Source organism: Balaenoptera physalus (genome assembly GCF_965194825.1).
Source record: "Balaenoptera physalus genome assembly, chromosome: 2".
Taxonomy (NCBI): Eukaryota; Metazoa; Chordata; class Mammalia; order Artiodactyla; family Balaenopteridae; genus Balaenoptera; species Balaenoptera physalus.
In genome coordinates, this window is record NC_138883.1 from 49,241,622 (window position 1) to 49,258,723 (window position 17,102).

The 17,102-nt window shown below is 42.5% G+C and overlaps 1 protein-coding gene and 1 long non-coding RNA gene across 6 annotated transcripts in view; one reads left to right on the forward strand and one right to left on the reverse strand.

Moving 5' to 3' along the window:
• Positions 1–6,410, forward strand: part of LOC309654458 — a 595,613-nt gene extending 589,203 nt beyond the window's left edge. Inside the window, exon 2 of the long non-coding RNA XR_014260265.1 lies at positions 6,368–6,410. This is a non-coding gene — a long non-coding RNA (uncharacterized lncRNA). The remainder of the gene's footprint in view (positions 1–6,367) is intronic.
• TMX1 (thioredoxin related transmembrane protein 1) overlaps positions 1–17,102 on the reverse strand; it is a 110,954-nt gene that overhangs the window by 52,904 nt on the left and 40,948 nt on the right. Inside the window, exons 8-9 of one of the 5 annotated variants that reach the window (XR_014260245.1) lie at positions 15,897–16,086; positions 12,204–12,236 (exon numbers count right to left, since the gene is read on the reverse strand). The exons of 2 other annotated variants lie outside the window; for them this stretch is intronic. Coding sequence is in view for 2 of the 3 variants with exons in the window: in XM_082448415.1 (XP_082304541.1) it covers positions 16,007–16,086 (80 nt within the window). In the remaining variant the exon portion in view is untranslated. Of the gene's footprint in view, positions 1–12,203; positions 12,237–15,508; positions 16,087–17,102 lie in introns of those variants that run through there. 2 more of the 5 variants (XM_082448415.1, XM_082448418.1) reach the window with 2 other exon arrangements.

Consider the following 17,102-nt stretch of genomic DNA (forward strand, 5'->3'; position numbering starts at 1 on the left):
TGTCTCCATTGTCTCTGCAAATCCTCCCCACCTGTCAGAACCCAGGTGAAGCCCTACCTTCTCCCCAAGGTCTGCCTTTTGCAGCCTCCCAAATCTCCTGCTACCATCTGTAGTATTTGACCGTATCTACCACTACCTGGAAATTTTGGGGAAATGAGTCAGTGAATCACAGTGTCATCAGAAAACAGGCAGCACCTCACAAAATCAATCAAGGGACTGTTTACAGGGAGGTGGGCAGGGTGAAGGGAAACACAAACGGACAGTGAGGCAACCAAGGACCATCAAGAGGGGAAGCAGTTCTCCCCCAGGCCTGAGGGCACGGGGAAGGGAGCACTTACTGCGAACCAGTGAGAGGCATGGAAGTGGGCACCCAAGTCGCGGCTTTCAAGTTGAGAAAGAGCAACTGCCAAGGCATGGGGAAAGGGGATGAATAAATGTCTCAACCTCCATCTCTCCCACACTCCAGTCTCTTGGAGGTGATTCCACTGGCCAGTCCCAACTGGAGGCCAGTGGCCAGGCAGAGGTCAGTCTCCCAGGGAAGGCAGAGGGTGGAGAATGGATCTGGAGGGGCAAATGGAGACTAATCAGCACGGACAGGTTTGTACCAAGCTAATCATCACTAAGCTGGGGGCTCTCTTGTATTCGCCCTTGTTGCCTCTCACACGTGGGCCTCTGCAGGAATCAGCATGGTGAAATGGAAAAGCATGGACCTCGCAGTCAGAGACCTGGGTTAGAATCTAATCCAGCTGCACAGCCTTAAGAAAGTGATTTCCCCTGAGTCTCTGATTCTCGGCTTCCTCATGTGTGAGATGAGGGCGATGACGCTGGCCTCCCAGGGTTGTGAGAGTTCAATTAGAAAAGTTCTTTCCTCTGTCCTAGTCTCTATTCGAACTAGTTATACTGCCCTTAAGACTGAGACTCTAGCTCTTATACTTCTTCTGTGCCTAGAAATGCCGTAAAAACAGGAGGAATGTGCATACACAGTTATGAGAATTCAAAGTCATTCTAGGCAACTTAAGGAATTTGTATGGTCTTTGCCTTAAGCTGGCTTGTCTACTGAGGAAAGCAGAGAGATAGATATCTAAGGACTCATAGAACCTTGCAAATCAAAGTGTGGTCCAGCAGCATCACCATCACCTGAGAGAGAGCCTGTTAGAAATGCAGACTCTCAGGCACCCTACCTCCTTCCCAGCCCCACCCCTGGAACCTGAATTTTAACAAGATCTCCAGGTGATTTGTATGCACATTAAAGTTTGAGAATTCCTACTTTTGAACTACAAGGAGCTCCAGAGGCCATCTAGATCCTGGTTAAACCACCGCATTTTATAGCTGAGGAAACTGATTCCAAAATGATATAAATTGTCCAAGGACACCAGGGCAGATGCTGCCCCTTGACTAATCCTATAGGCATTTCCAGCCCCCTCAACCCTTGCTACTTTCCACTTTACAAGGTGAAACAACTAAATATTTTCCCAGTCTCCCTTGCAGCTGTGAGTAGCTATCTGACAGTTCCAACCAGTGGCATCTAACGGGAGGGTTTCTTGGAAATCTGCTTTCTTGGGAATGTTAGTCAGCTATGGATGTATCATCCTTCCCTGTTTATTCTGCGTAGTCTGGAGCTGGGGTGGGCATCTTGTGACAATAAAGCCACAAGCATGAGGGTAAAAGGCCCACATGCTAAGGACTGTGGAAGGGGAAGACAAAGGGTACCTGGAAGACATCATTCAGCTGGCAGCTGAATCAATCCAGTAACTTCCTCCTTTTAGCCTTCTTGTTATGCAAAAAACAAAACAAAACAAAACAAAAAACCTCTCTTTGTGTAAGGTGCCACATGTAGAGTTTTCTGCTACTTGCTGTCAAATCCATCCCATGCAGTGTCACACAGCTAGCAAATGGCTAAGGCAACATTGGGACTCAGGGCCCCTGACTCTTAGCCCAAAGATTTTTTTTCCTATGCTTCTTTCATCATTAAGGCAGAGAAATCTCCTTCCTGGCTAAATTTTAATAAACACATATGGAATCAAGAAGGAGAAGCACTTCTGTGAGGATGCACCTGTTCATGAGAAGAGAGGCATTATATAAACTCTCGTAAAGTTGACAAGATCTCCAGGGTAGATAATCAGGTTCAATCTAGAAATTCTGCATGTGTGTATTTACCCAACCTTTAAAAAGAGAGACAAAGAAGAGAGGAGAGAGTGATGAGCAGACAGATCCCCATTTCATCAAAAAATTTCCACTGACCATTTGTGTACCACGTGGTACTTGATCTATAAAATTTACATAAATACTAGGTTCCTGTTCCGTGACGCCACCACCAAATGTCATGTTGATTCCTCAGTGCCCAAAGATTCCATTAATATGGATCTACTGAGTTATAAAAAATGCACGCTTGTCTAACCGCAGGTTGCTGTTCCCAAACTTACTTTTTTTAACCATGTTTTTTTAACATCTTTATTGGAGTATATTTGCTTTACAATGATGTGTTAGTTTCTGCTTTATAACAAAGTGAATCAGTTATACATATACATATGTACCCACATCTCTTCCCTCTTGCATCTCCCTCCCTCCCACCCTCCCTATCCCACCCCTCTAGGTGGTCACAAAGCACCGAGCTGATCTCCCTGTGCTATGCGGCTGCTTCCCACTAGCTATCTATTTTACGTTTGGTAGTGTATATATGTCCATGCCACTCTCTCACTTTGTCACAGCTTACCCTTCCCCCTCCCCGTATCCTCAAGTCCATTCTCTAGTAGGTCTGTGTCTTTATTCCCGTCTTGCCACTAGGTTCTTCATGATCTTTTTTTTTTTTTCCTTAGATTCCATATATATGTGTTAGCATACTGTATTTGTTTTTCTCTTTCTGACTTACTTCACTCTGTATGACAGACTCTAACTTAACCATTTTTTATTAAAGTATAGTTAATTTACAATGTTGTGTTAGTTCCAGGTGTACAGCAAAGTGATTCAGATATATATATATGAATATATAGAATATATATGTACTTCTTTTTCCAGATTCTTTTCCATTGTAGTTTATTATAAGATATTGAATATAGTTCCCTGTGCTATACAGCAGGTCCTTGTTTTTTACCCAAACTTACTTTTTAAAAATCAACAAAATGAATGAGCTAGAATTTATTAAGTCAGAGAAATCACAAGAGTAAATGAAAGCAACAGCACACCCAGAAATAAGGACAACTTCCAGAAGCTAGACAGCCTATTGGAGGAAATGCCACCTCTGGTTGAGCCCAGGGAAGATTCTGAACAGGCATGACCGTCAGGGCCAGGGTTGAGGGGACAGGACACACTTGCCTCCTGCCCTGGCACAGAAAGGCTTTTGGAGTGAAGGAGGCGCCCATCTGGGCTCCTGCCCAATCAGTCTATCACGTTCAAGCGAGTAAATTGAGTTATCAGATACCGAGCCCTCATAATCGTTTTGTTTTTGTAAAGCTACTTTTTTACAAAGCAGGTTTTCATCCTTACTGAAGCCTTGTCGGGTTGGGTCTGTCCCCTGTTTTACAGATGAGTAATTAGGAAACTTTCTCAAGATCACATACCAACAGGTAGAAAGGAAAAACTCCATAAGCCCCTGCAGGATCTTACCCTGTTTCTCTCTAACCTCATTGTGATATTTTCCCTCACGTTTCATCAGCTTCAGCCCTTCTGGCCGGGCCCCAACACACCACCCATTCCATTCCATTTCTTACCTCTTATTTCTGGTCTCAGGTTAAAAGTTACCTGTTTAAGAAATCTTTCCCTCAAGCCCTATCCCAGACTAAGCATTCTTTTAAGAACTCCCAGAATGCTGCATACTTCTTAGCACTTGCAAGTGTCATTAACTAACCAATTGATTGATTGATTAAATAAATCATATAATGTCTTAGTTACTCTCTGATGTTGGCACCAAGGGGTGGCTCAGTGTTATGTTGGGGGAGAGGGCCACTTGACAGTCCCCATCAGCTTTTCCTTACCATCTACCCCAAATAAACGGATAACATGAGAGGAGACCAGTCATTTTGCAACACAAAATTGCCTTCAGCATAAATCTCTATGCCACTCCCTTTCTCTCTTAAAATCATATTGAAGCCCCTGTCCCTTTCCCTATAGAAACTTTAGAACCGTGTTTTAGTGTCTTTCACTCTATTAGAGTAAGCACTCCGCCGAGGCACAGACTGTGTCTTGTTCACCCTTGAATCCCAGCACCTGACACAGTGCTTAGCACATGTGGTAAGCAGTCAAGTGTTTGTTGAGTGAATGAATGAACAGATGAATGAATGACTTAGTACTCTGGGATGGGAGTTTTTCCACGATACCCCCTGCCTCCTCCCAGGTAGAAGGCTACAGAAACTGCTGCCTGGGACATTCTCTTCTTTGGTCTTCAAAGCACAGCCTTGGTGGGATCCAGGGCTGGGAAAAGTGCAGCCCCTGACAGACAAATCTTGGTTATGGATTTAGACTCGATGTTTCACGCCACACTCAGTCCCCTTCCAGGGGTACCTTCTCTTGGTGGGGAGAAGTGTGACCCAACAGACCCAACAAAATCAACTCAAGAAGGACAGAATGTATGAGGGCCCAGAGGTCCTTATCTTCATCCCAGCTCTCAACATTTGGAAGAATAAAACTCTTTAGGGCCCCTTTCTCAAAATCCCTTGGAGATATTGATTTAAAAAACAAACAAACATAACAATTCCAGGACACCACCCTAGACCTACTAAATCAGAACCTCTGGGGGTAATCCAAGAAATCTGTGTTTTTAACAAGCTCTCCAACAAATTCTGATGTTAAGTGTGGGACAGTCTTAGCTCTCAAGTCCCCTCTTAACCTAGGATTTCCAGAGGCTGAGCATCAGTTTAATCCAGGCCAGGCCTGGGAGGCAGAGGAATTCCATGGAACTCAATGAGAATCTATCCAAACTAGCCTTTTACATTTTCAAATTAGAGCATAAAAGTCACCACCCCTGGCAAGTGGCCTGGATCTCTGCCCCTTCAGCGCCCCCATAAGCTTATCCTTATCACAGTCAGGGTATCTCTGACCTGCCAGAGGGAGAGGAAAACGAAAGGATTAGGACCTGGTTTATGTCACTTAAAAACACAGTTCAAAGTGCCAGATTAAACCTGGATGGCACAGGAATGCAGTAGTTTGTCTTTGTTTATTTTGAGGAAGAGCAGGGACATCTGGGCAGCCAAATCCCCAAACCAAGACAGAATCACAAAGCCCATCTCCCAGGTATCTTGTGTCTAAGGAGTCACCCTCAGATGCTGCTGGGTCCCGCCCAGGCCCCTGCTGAGGCAAAACTCCCACCGAAGTGCCCATAGTCAGGAGGGGCCCAGGGCCAGGTCACAACTGACCCACAATGCTGACCAGGGGTTCACGGACTCTTTTGTTCTTTAAAAAATGGACACTTTTGAGAAATTGATGACAACCGGTACCCCTCTCCTCAACACCAACAAAACGCACATTATACCCAGGATTTTTCATATAATTTCAGAGGTGCATAGGCTAACTGGAGCCCATCCATGGACCTCTGCCCTTGAGCCCCAGATTAAGAACTATCATAAACATGATGGAGGATTAAGAACCTGAAATGTCTAGACTTTTTCATCCATATGTGAGGAAAGTCAAGGTGAGGATGGGTTGGGATGGATAAGGAGAAAAGTTGTCTGTATTCTTTTTATTCCTGTTCTGTTTGTTAACAGAAATTTGGCAGAAATGTAGATATATGCAATAATTAATTTTCTAGTCCTTTTATTAATCTGAAGTGATTTTGTTTTTTTAGGGACATTAATAATTGACTATATAAAATTTAATCTGCTTATAAATAATCATGCTTGGCAAATTTAAAAGTATAATCTTCTGTGGCACATAAATACAATGGAATATTACTCAGCCATAGAAAGGAACGAAACTGAGTTATTTGTAGTGAGGTGGATGGACCTAGAGACTGTCATACAGAGTGAAGTAAGTCAGAAAGAGAAAAACAAATACCGTATGCTAACACATATATACGGAACCAAAAAAAGAAAAGAAAAAAAAAAAGAAAATGGTCAGAAGAACCTAGGGGCAAGACAGGAATAAAGATGCAGACCTACTAAATAATGGACTTGAGGATACAGGGAGGGGGAAGGGTAAGCTGGGAAAAAGTGAGAGAGTGACATGGACATATATACACTACCAAACGTAAAATAGGTAGCTAGTGGGAAGCAGCCTCATAGCACAGGGAGATCAGCTCGGTGTTTTGTGACCACCTAGAGGGGTGGGATAGGGAGGGTGGGAGGGAGGGAGATGCAAGAGGGAAGAGATATGGGGATATATGTACATGTATAACTGATTCACTTTGTTATAAAGCAGAAATTGACACACCATAAAGCAATTATACTCTAATAAAGATGTTTAAAAAAAAAAAAAAGAAAGGAAGAAAGATGGCACTCACCAAGATCCAAATCTGGTGACACCTTGATTTTGAACTTCCCAGCCTCCAAAACTGTGAGAAATAAATTTCTGTTGTGTAACAACAACAACAACAACAAAAAAGTATAATCTTCAAGACAATTAAATATTTACTAGTTGAATTGACTTTAAAATATTTTATACTTGTGGTGGGGTATGAAACTACTATACTGTTCAAGAATTTAGGTTTAATTTTCACTATTTTATAAGAAGTACCCCAGAACTGTAAACATTTTCTTTAAATAAAAACTATGCTTTTTTTTTTTTTTTTTTTTTTAATCCTTTGTCTATCTCAAGTTCATGTGTCTAAGAGGAGGACCGGTTCTTTCCCCCTCCATACCTGAGACTTGTTCTGGCTCCTGTTTGTTAGTCATTTGGGTTGCATACCAATGCTCCTACTCTCACAGGCCTGGCCAACTGTCTGCCAACTCTGTACCGAATCGCCTAAGAGTGAGCCCACCCACAGAGGAGGCATTGGGTCTGTTCTCCTTTTCTGTAAAATGATAGTGGCTCCCTGAACGTCATAAGCCTGCATTTATACCACTTTCCATTGATTCTAAGACACACCTTTCCTTATGTACCGTGAAGGAAAAAACACTGTCCATTCAACTAGGACACAATGCCTTAACAATAGACTCCACAGTTATGCAAGCCTCTCCTTGCTTTGACTTTTTTAAATTCAAGAAGTGTTGATATTTTCTCCGGTCACCCAGCTGGGCTTGTGATGGCAACCCTAACGTGGATCTCGGTAAGAGCTTCTTCTACTTCAGGGATGGTTCTTCCTCTCTTTGCTTCCAGAAAGCACTCAGTTGTTGCTTTGCAAAAACTATGAACTTGTGTTCATTCCTCCAACCACGTATATCTGCTTCACCAATATCAAAGCCCTGTTGCTCTGTTTCTACACCTTTTTGCACACATGATAATTTTTCATTTCAATGCCAAGTCATAGTGTGATCTTTCTGAGGGCCTTTTAAATGGCAACTCAACACCTGCAGTAAGGACAGTGCACTTAATTCGACTGAAATGATGGCAACATGAGCAACTATGTCCAAGTTGGAGCACCATTTACAACTGCATCTCCACTGAGCCCAGCTGACACCACCAACTGATCTTCAGAGATGCTGGAAGGTGGGAAATGTGCCTTCTAGAATAATGAAATATGGTGCCCACTCCCTACCCCATCCCATCCTCTTAACATCTCACTTAGACCAGGAGTCATAACTAAAATTAGGAGGAAAATAATTCCAACCAAGAAGAAGATAACAGTTAAAAAAATAATATAGTCTTTTCACTATTCAGACTCATCTCACTGTTCTGACTCATTTCCATTGCTCTATCTTAAAGCGAGGGCCTCAAAGCTATCTTTCTTCCCTACTCCCCTACACTATGTCACGTTACTTTACAATGATCTTAAAGACAGTATCACACTACATGTCTTTTTCTTCCCTCAACTTGTCTCTTTTTTCCTCTCTAATAACCTGGAAGTATAAGTAACTACCCGACTCCTGTGACATCTGTTAATATTAGTACCTTGACTTTGAGTTTATAATAAAATTCCTCCCTCTCATTTTTATCATGATTCCCCATAAAAATTTCATTGAGTAGTAGAGACAGGAAGAGACTACGATTTTTCAGATGATGAAAGTGGGGGGCAGGGGAAGCATGGAGTGTTGGTGGGAAAACAAGTACTAGCACTCAACCTCCTACATTAGTGTTTATCTTCTCTGTTGCTGACTCCTGTGGGAAGAGCCAGTCTACAAACAGAAGAAACTGTTACTGAGATCCTGGAAAGGATATCCCATCACAAGCCCACCGCAGGATGGAAAGGATTTATTGTGGATTCCTTAGAAGTTGAAGTCTGTTAATCTATGCTCAATTTAGTAAATACTCATTAAAAGACTATGCACAAATTGGGAAACGTATCTGAAAAAAAAATGGAATCACTTTGCTCTGCACCTGAAACTAACACAACTATACTTCAATTTAAAAAAAAGTAAAAATTTTAAAATTTAAGAAAAGAATAAACAAAAACTGTGTGCTTGCAATAGCCTATAAGATTTTTCATAAAAATAACATTCTCCAATTTTATATATAGCTAACAACTACAGGAAAAAGAGAAAAACAAAATACTAAGATTTCCAGAGGCAAATAAAACCTATATTTTATTTTAAAAAACAAAAACAAAAGAAAAGACTATGCACAAATCATACCAGGCAGGATGCTGTTGGAGATTCAAGGGTGAAAGTCATGGTCCTACCCTCCAGTGATTCATAATCTAGGGCTGTTCTCAACTTGGGGATGGGGAAAGAGGCAGGGAGGTGACACTGACCCTTTTGTGAATCAGAGGACATTTACAGGTCCCAGAAAATTGTTCCAGATCCCCATGCACACACACACACGATTTTACAAATAATTTCTTGGGGCTTACAGAGCTCCTGGACATTGGAGGAGTAGCTCATGTGTGTGTCCCATAACATCCAGCCACAAACCTCACGTAGATAAGCTTTTCCTCACAGTTACCCCATCCAAGTACAAAGAGAGGAAGCCAGTCAGATAGTTCCGGAAGAAAGCAAGAGCCTGCCCTTTTGCCCAGGTTTTCTTGGTTAACAGCTGCTGCAGAAACGCCTTACTCTTCTCCCTCAGACTTGGTGTTTTGAGGCCTTCTTTCCTGACAGGGGATGACTGTATCCACCAGAATGCACAGCCAGCCAGGTGCCCTAGTCAGGGAAGCCACGGCTCTCCTCGCTGGACTTGCCCACAATACCCCGGCCTCCTCGTCCCTTTCCAGCCCCTGGGAGACACTGAAGCCTCATTTTACCAGATGACCCATGCAAAAAGGAGTGCTCCTCTTAAAGAAGTAGGGGGACCCTGCCCTGCAGGGAAATCTCTGGCCAGGGCTATGGCTGCAAGGACTTTCTGGCATTTGTGAGTTGGCTGGTGTTTGGGGATTTTCCAGTCATTTACTACTCTGGAAAAGCAACCAGATTGTTCATTTTAAGTCAGGATGTTGAAGTATCACTGAATCGCTGGGGACGGACATCTGGGATCAGAGCCTTGTCTTGATTGGAGCCAGAGCCTCAGTATCACTTAAGGACACAGACACTTTGGCTTCCTCCCCACATTAACTTGTGAATATAAATATGAGGCTTCTATTATGTTCCCCACACCCTCTCTTACAAAAGGGGACAGAGTTCCTGTCTTGGCTTTTCATTGTGACCTTCAGGCCTAGAGCCACAAAGGATCTGTCGAAACTCTGAAGCCACAGTCATTTTCCAGTGTTTGTCATCCTTCTTCTCTGGATGCTGGTGCTTCAAGGGACACTGCAGGGGAGGCCTCTTTTGAAATACTACCACTACTAGTACTAGTACTAAGAGTAATAATATACAGTGTTTTTAATCTAGAAACAGTAAATGCTGGAGAGGGTGTGGAGCAAAGGGAACACTCTTGCACTGTTGGTGGGAATGTAAATTGATACAGCCACTATGGAGAACAGTATGGAGGTGCCTTAAAAAACTAAAAATAGAACTACCATATGAGCCAGCAATCCCACTACTGGGCATATACCCTGAGAAAACCATAATTCAGAAAGAGTCATGTACCAAAATGTTCATTGCAGCTCTATTTACAATAGCCAGGACATGGAAGCAACCTAAGTGTCCATCAACAGATGAATGGATAAAGAAGATGTGGCACATATATACAATGGAATATTACTCAGCCATAAAAAGAAACAAAATTGAGTTATTTGTAGTGAGGTGGATGGACCTAGAGTCTGTCATATAGAGTGAAGTAAGTCAGAAAGAGAAAAACAAATACCATATGCTAATACATATATATGGAATCTAAGAAAACAAACAAACAAAAAAGGTCATGAAGAACCTAGGGGCAAGACGGGAATAAAGACACAGACTTACTAGAGAATGGACTTGAGGATATGGGGAGGGGGAAGGGTAAGCTGTGACAAAGTGAGAGAGTGGCATGGACATATATACACTACCAAATGTAAAAGAGATAGCTAGCGGGAAGCAGCCTCATAGCACAGGGAGATCAGCTCGGTGCTTTGTGACCACCTAGAGGGGTGGGATAGGGAGGGTGGGAGGGAGGGCGATACAAGAGGGAAGAGATATGGGAACATATGTATATGTATAACTGATTCAGTTTGTTATAAAGCAGAAACTAACACACCATTGTAAAGCAATTATACTCCAATAAAGATGTTAATATACATATATATATATATATATATATATATATATATATATACAGTGTTTTTTGGTTTAAAAAGGGCTTTCATCTTTACTGTTATTTTAACAATTGTTATTCTCCCAAGATAATGTATCAGTCGGGATCTCAGCAGGAGTCAGGCGGCACATTTAAGGAGTTTAATTGAAAATTATTTAAAGAAGGAACTATTTACAGAGATACATCAGAGTCCAATCAGGAAAACAGAAACCATGCCAATTATTTTGATAAAGAAAATGTTTAAAAGAGTCAGAGATCTTTCCATGATTCATACAGACAGAAGGTGGAATGGGAGTTGCAGGGCTGAGGAGCAGGGAAGGAGAGTTATTGTTTAATGGATACAGAGTTTCAGTTTTAAAAGATCAAGGTTTGACATAAATACACTACCATGCGTAAAACAGATAGCAAGTGGGAACCTGCTGTACAGCACAGGGAGCTCGGCTGGGTGCTCTGGGACGATCTAGATGGGTGGGGTGGGGGTGGGAGGGAGGTCCAAGAGGGAGGGGATATAGGTATACATAGAGCTGAGTCACTTCACTGTACAGCAGAAACTAACACAACAGCGTAAAGCCATTTTACTCCAATAAACAAATAAATAAACAAACAAATAAATAAAAGATCAAGACGTTCTGTAAATCTGTCTCCCAACAATGTGAATACACTTAGTGCAACTGAACTGGACACTTAAAAATGTTTAAGACGATAAATTTTATGTTATGTGTTTTTTACCACAATAAAAAGAAAAAACAGGTTGGAGATCTGAATACGTGAAAGGGTTCACTGAGATAACACAGAAAAGTAACTGTAAAGTAGCAGCTAGCACTCCTTGGGGCAGGGAACCAAGGGAAGAGCTCGGAGTAAGTTATAACCCAGCACTCGAGAGCGGGCACAATGAGGACGTTCCTGGGAGTGTCAGAAAAAAGCAGGAGGCTGGACCCCGGTGCCTGGGGGACTTGCCTTTGTGAGACGACTGGAACAGGAAGAACAAGCCAGGGGAAGACCAGGTCCCTCGGGCCCTGCAGGATCCCTGTCGCACCGCGCGTGCGCAGAACTGGCGGGGAGCAGCCGCAAAGAAGGGTGCAGTTTGCAAACTCCCAGCCCAGCACCAAAAAGCAGGTCACAGGGTGGTTAGGGGCTGAGCATTATTAGCTTAATAATGGTGTGGTTTCACAAAAGGTGAGCGCAGGGTTAAGGGAATGATAAAACAACCAGCCACTGGAAACAGCCGGAGGCAGTTACCACCCTGAAGCCTAAGGGGACAGACGAAGGATCCTGACACCGTAGGGACCTTGTCAGGCTCATGGCTGTGGAAGAGGGGCTGCCCAGTGGGAACTGCGGCCAGCTGCCCAAACCAGGGTCAAGCAAGGAGGGGATGGGCAGGGGTTGGGGGATAACCCCCTGACGTCTCGCTCCTCCCACCTGCTGATTTCCTGAAACTGCTGCAGCTTGTCCAGACCAAACTGGAAGTCGGAGGGCAGTACGTTTAATGGTCGTTTAATGAAAACGGAACTTACCATATACATTTATCTGCATCTTCATCTCCTCACCTAAGGACAACAATAACAACAGCAACAAAATAGGAATCTCTCCAAGTTTATATAAATCAACTCATTCTTTCTAACAGGCTTAATAACTCGGCGTGAAGGAAATTTGATTTATTTTAAGCATGAAAAATTGGCAGTATTTTTCAAATCTGTTGAATGCCTAATATATGCCACTAAAACACTTGCTTATTGATTTTCACAAACACCTGAATGTAAAGAGTGGACTAAACGCTTAATACCTGCTTCTCTTGACAGTGGCTGAGAAATCAGTTTGCCTTCAGGGTCCCCATCTAAAATAGGAATGACAATAATACACATCTCACAGGATTGTTATAAGATGAAATGAGAAAAAAATAGGTGAAAGCACTATGGAAAGGTTGGGTTGTTTTCTATTCTCTTTAGTTCTCCCTGGATCTCAGTGTTCTTTAGAGTACCACCATCACCATTATCACCATCAGCATCATCACCACCACCATCACCATCACCTTTCTCATCACCGCCATCACCACTACCACCATCATCATCATCACCATTATCATTATCACCATCATCATGACCACACCCACCATCACCTTCCTCATCACCATTATCACCACCACCATCACCATCACCTTCATCATCACCACCATCACCACTACCATCATCATCATCATCACCATTCTCACCATCACCACCACCACCACCACCATCACCTTCATCATCACCACCATCACCACTACCATCATCATCATGTCATCATCACCACTACTACCACCATCATCATCATAATTGCCATCATCACCTCCACCATGACTAACATCATCATAGTCATCATCTAACATCATCATCATCATCATCACCATAATCATCACTAATATTCTCTTTTCTCCTGGTGCTAAATATCCTTGCCCTTGGGACCTTCATAATTTTATTGAGCAAAAAAATGCTCTTGGAAGGAAATGAGATGTGGGACTTGGAGTCAGGAGGGCCTCTGTCATTGACCATTTGTAGGCTCCTTCTGAGTTTCTCAGTTTTCTCATCTGTGAAGTGAGAATACCTACCTACCTCTGCTGATTAGTCTCCCTTTGCCCTTCCAAATCCATTCTCTACCCTTTGCTGTTCTTTTCTGTGTCCATGGAGGATGACCTTTACAGACTGAACTACGTAGGCTCCCCTGTATGTCTATATGGTTGTATGAATATTGATAGAAGGGATAGAAAATATACACGCCAAGCTTAATTTACCTGGTTTAAGTGAGCAGGGGTTTTGGTGGTGGTACTAGAGATGTTTGTTAGGTAAAAAAGAAATTTTAATTAGGTGAAAAAAAATACTAGGGCAAAATGAGAAAAAATTACATCTAAAAACATTATGCTCAGTAAAAGAAATGAGACACAAAATCATACCTATGTATTATAACATTTGTGTGAAACTCTAGAAAATGAAAACTAATCTATTGTGACAGAAAGCAGATCAGCAGTTGCCTGTGGCCAAAAGTGGAGGGAGAGATTGACTGTAGTAGGGTATGAGGGAATTTTTTAGGTAAAGGAAATATCTGGTATCTTGATTGTGGTAGTGGTTACAAGGTGCATACTGTCAAAACTCAACTACCTATACTTAAATGGGTACAGTTTATTATGTGTAAATTATACCTGAATGAAGTTGATTTTCTAAATATTCATGACATAAGTGGAAGATATATATCATAGAATTCCAGATGTGATATTACTATAAATTTGTACAACATGAATGCACACATAAGGACCAGAGGCTGACATGGACCAGTGAACACAGCAGTTTGGTTCACAGATGCCTGCTACTTCATAAGTAACAAACAGAAAAGACAGCGCTGAAGAGGACATCTGAAGACAGGGCCCACCCAGCGATGCCAAACTCATTGATGAGGCTGCCTTTTAAGGAAATATGTATAGGCATATTGGAAGGGTCAAGAGGAAACAAAGAAGACTCTATAGGGTCCTGATGCGTGTCTCATTTTAAAATAAAGAGTTTTATGCAATGGACTATTGAGTTATAATGAGGCTTACAGGTAGAAGGAGCATGGTCTCAATGTCATTGCGATCAAATAAGTTTGCCAACCTCTCCAATTTTCAGTTGCTTACTTTATAAACTAAAAATAACATTAGCCTTCAAACGCCAAGTTCTCAAGACCCCGATTGCTATGAGAAATAATTCCAAAGACATGAAAGGAAACATCTATTGACTCAAACACAAAATGTGTTTGGCCCATCAGCCTTGGGTTAATTGTTCAGGAAATTTAAAACACAATTAGCTGGATCATATGGTAGCTCTAATTTTAGTTTTTTAAGGAACCTCCATACTGTTCTCCATGGTGGCTATACCAATTTACATTCCCACCAACAGTGTAGGAGGGTTCCCTTTTCCCCACACCGTCTCAAGCATTTATTGTTTGTAGATTTTTTGATGATGGACATTCTGACCGGTGTGAGGTGATACCTCATTGTAGTTTTGATACATGAACTTCAATGTTCTTTGCAGCACTATTTACAATAGCCAGGACATGGAAGCAACCTAAATGTCCATCAACAGAGGAGTGGATAAAGAAGATGTGGTACATATATACAATGGAATATTACTCAGCCATTTGCAGCAACATGGATGGATCTAGAGATTATCATACTGAGTGAAGTAAGTCAGAGAAAGACAAATATCATATATCACTTATATGTGGGATCTAAAAAAAATGGTACAAATGAACTTATTTACAAAACAGAAATAGAGTCACAGATGTAAAAACAAACTTATGGTTATGGGGGCGGGGAGGGATAAATTGGGAGATTGGGATTGACATATACACACTACTATATATAAAATAGATAACTAATAAGGACCTACTGTATAGCACAGGGAACTCTACTCAGTACTCTGTAATGGCCTATATGGGAAAAGAATCTAACAAAGAGTGGATATATGTATATGTATAACTGATTCACTTTGCTGTACACCTGAAACTAACACAACATTATAAATAAACTATACTCCAATTAAAAAAAAAAAAACTTAGAGGCTAGAAAAAAACCCACACAATTAGTTCCTTGAATTTATGGAACTAAGTAGAACCCATCCTCTTTACGCCAGTCAAGTGGCTCTTACCCTGGCTGTGTCCCACAAGCATCTACAGAACTTAAAAAGTACAGATTCCTGAACACAACTCTTGGAATGTATGACTCAGTGGGCCTGGGATGCAGCCCAGAGAGCTGTGTAAGTTTCACGGTGACTCGGCACCATCAGCTAATGGTAAGAACTACACCGCCTGGTACTCGTCTTGGTATTTTTATGCAGCCTGAGCATTCCAGCAGAGCCCTCTCAGAGCACACTCTCCATTTTCTGACATGAAAGAAGTTTTTTGATATTCATTTAGCACTACCACCAACTCCATGGCCTCAAGATTTGAAAGAACTACAAGGCAGCTTCCTTACCCAGCTGAGACTAGATACATCTGAACTAGGGTAAAGGAGACAGAGAGATAGGATGGTAGGGATCCCCTTCCATGTTTCCATTAAAAGGGCTTAATTTGAAATGTAATTATTATGTATCTTCCTTTCTACGTCTTCTATTGGTGGTTGAGCTAGTTAACAAATAATACCTGAGAAGCACCGTTGGCACCTTATGCAATAAAATTTTAAGGAAATGAGACAACATCCTGACCTGCTTATGACACCCGGACATACATGCCATCCTGAGATCCAGGCTTTTCAGGAACCAGAAAAATCAGCTCTTCATTCATTTCTTCAAAAAATGTTTATTGTCTGCCTACTTCATACAAGTTCTGTTCTAGGCACTGGGGACACAGTGGGGCATGAAACAGACAAGGTTCCTTCTGTTCTTGGCTTACAATCTAGTTAGAAGGGACAAATATGAGACAACAAAACAAAAGATAGCATCAGATTATAGTCACTGTAATGCAAGAAATTAAAAATATGTTGTGATAAAGAGTGAAAGGCAGGAGGCAGGACGCAGGGGTGGGCAATGATATAGTGGGTAGTCAGGGAAGGCCTCTCTGAGGTGGTGAAATCTGAGCTGAGATTAAAGGGAAGGAAGAAACCAGCACGCAGAGAGCCCGGAGGGGAGCCCGCAGAAGGAAGAGTGTGACAGCCGAGGTCTGTCAGGAAGCAGAAGACACCCAAAAGTGACTCTGTGCAAAAGTGCAGACAATGAACGTTAATGAAACTAGCAAGAGAGAGGGAATACCCCAGGGCTACCAAAAGTGGGGGGAGACAGGAGCACTCGAGGCCTGCAGGGGCAAAGGGAGGAGGGGTTGCCAAAAGATAGACAAGGTCCCGTAGGAGCCATGGCCCTTGGTAAAGATATACAGCCAATCCCCAGGGACCGAACCAGGAAGGAGCAGGGGGAATAAATACCCTAAAAAAAAACTCCTCCCTCCCTCTCTCTGATATTCTGCTAGTGCTTCCCATTGGCCAATTCCAATAGGAAACCAGAAGGTGAGAGTGTCCATTGATGCAGTTCACACAGTCAGCCTGCTGGGGCACAGAACACGGTGGGAAAGCATGGAAATTGGGTGTGGAAGGGTAAGTGGAAGGCATCAGCACAAACAGCAAGGGCAAAGGCTTGAGACGGGAAAGAGCATAGCTTGTTCAAGGAACAGAAGGGCCATGGGGCTGGAGCTTAGTGGACAAGGTAGAGGAGGAGGGCAGGGAGGAAGCCAGGCCAGATCATGCGGGGCCTTGTATGCCATGCTGAGGTGCTGGTACTTCATTCTGTGCCCAATAGGAGGCCTTGGGATGGTCTGGATGGGAGATAGGATCCGATTCTCACACTTTGAAGGCCTGCTCTACCTGCTGTGTGGGGTAGGAACTGCAGGAGCGGTGTGTGTGTGGTGGGAGGAGGGGAGGA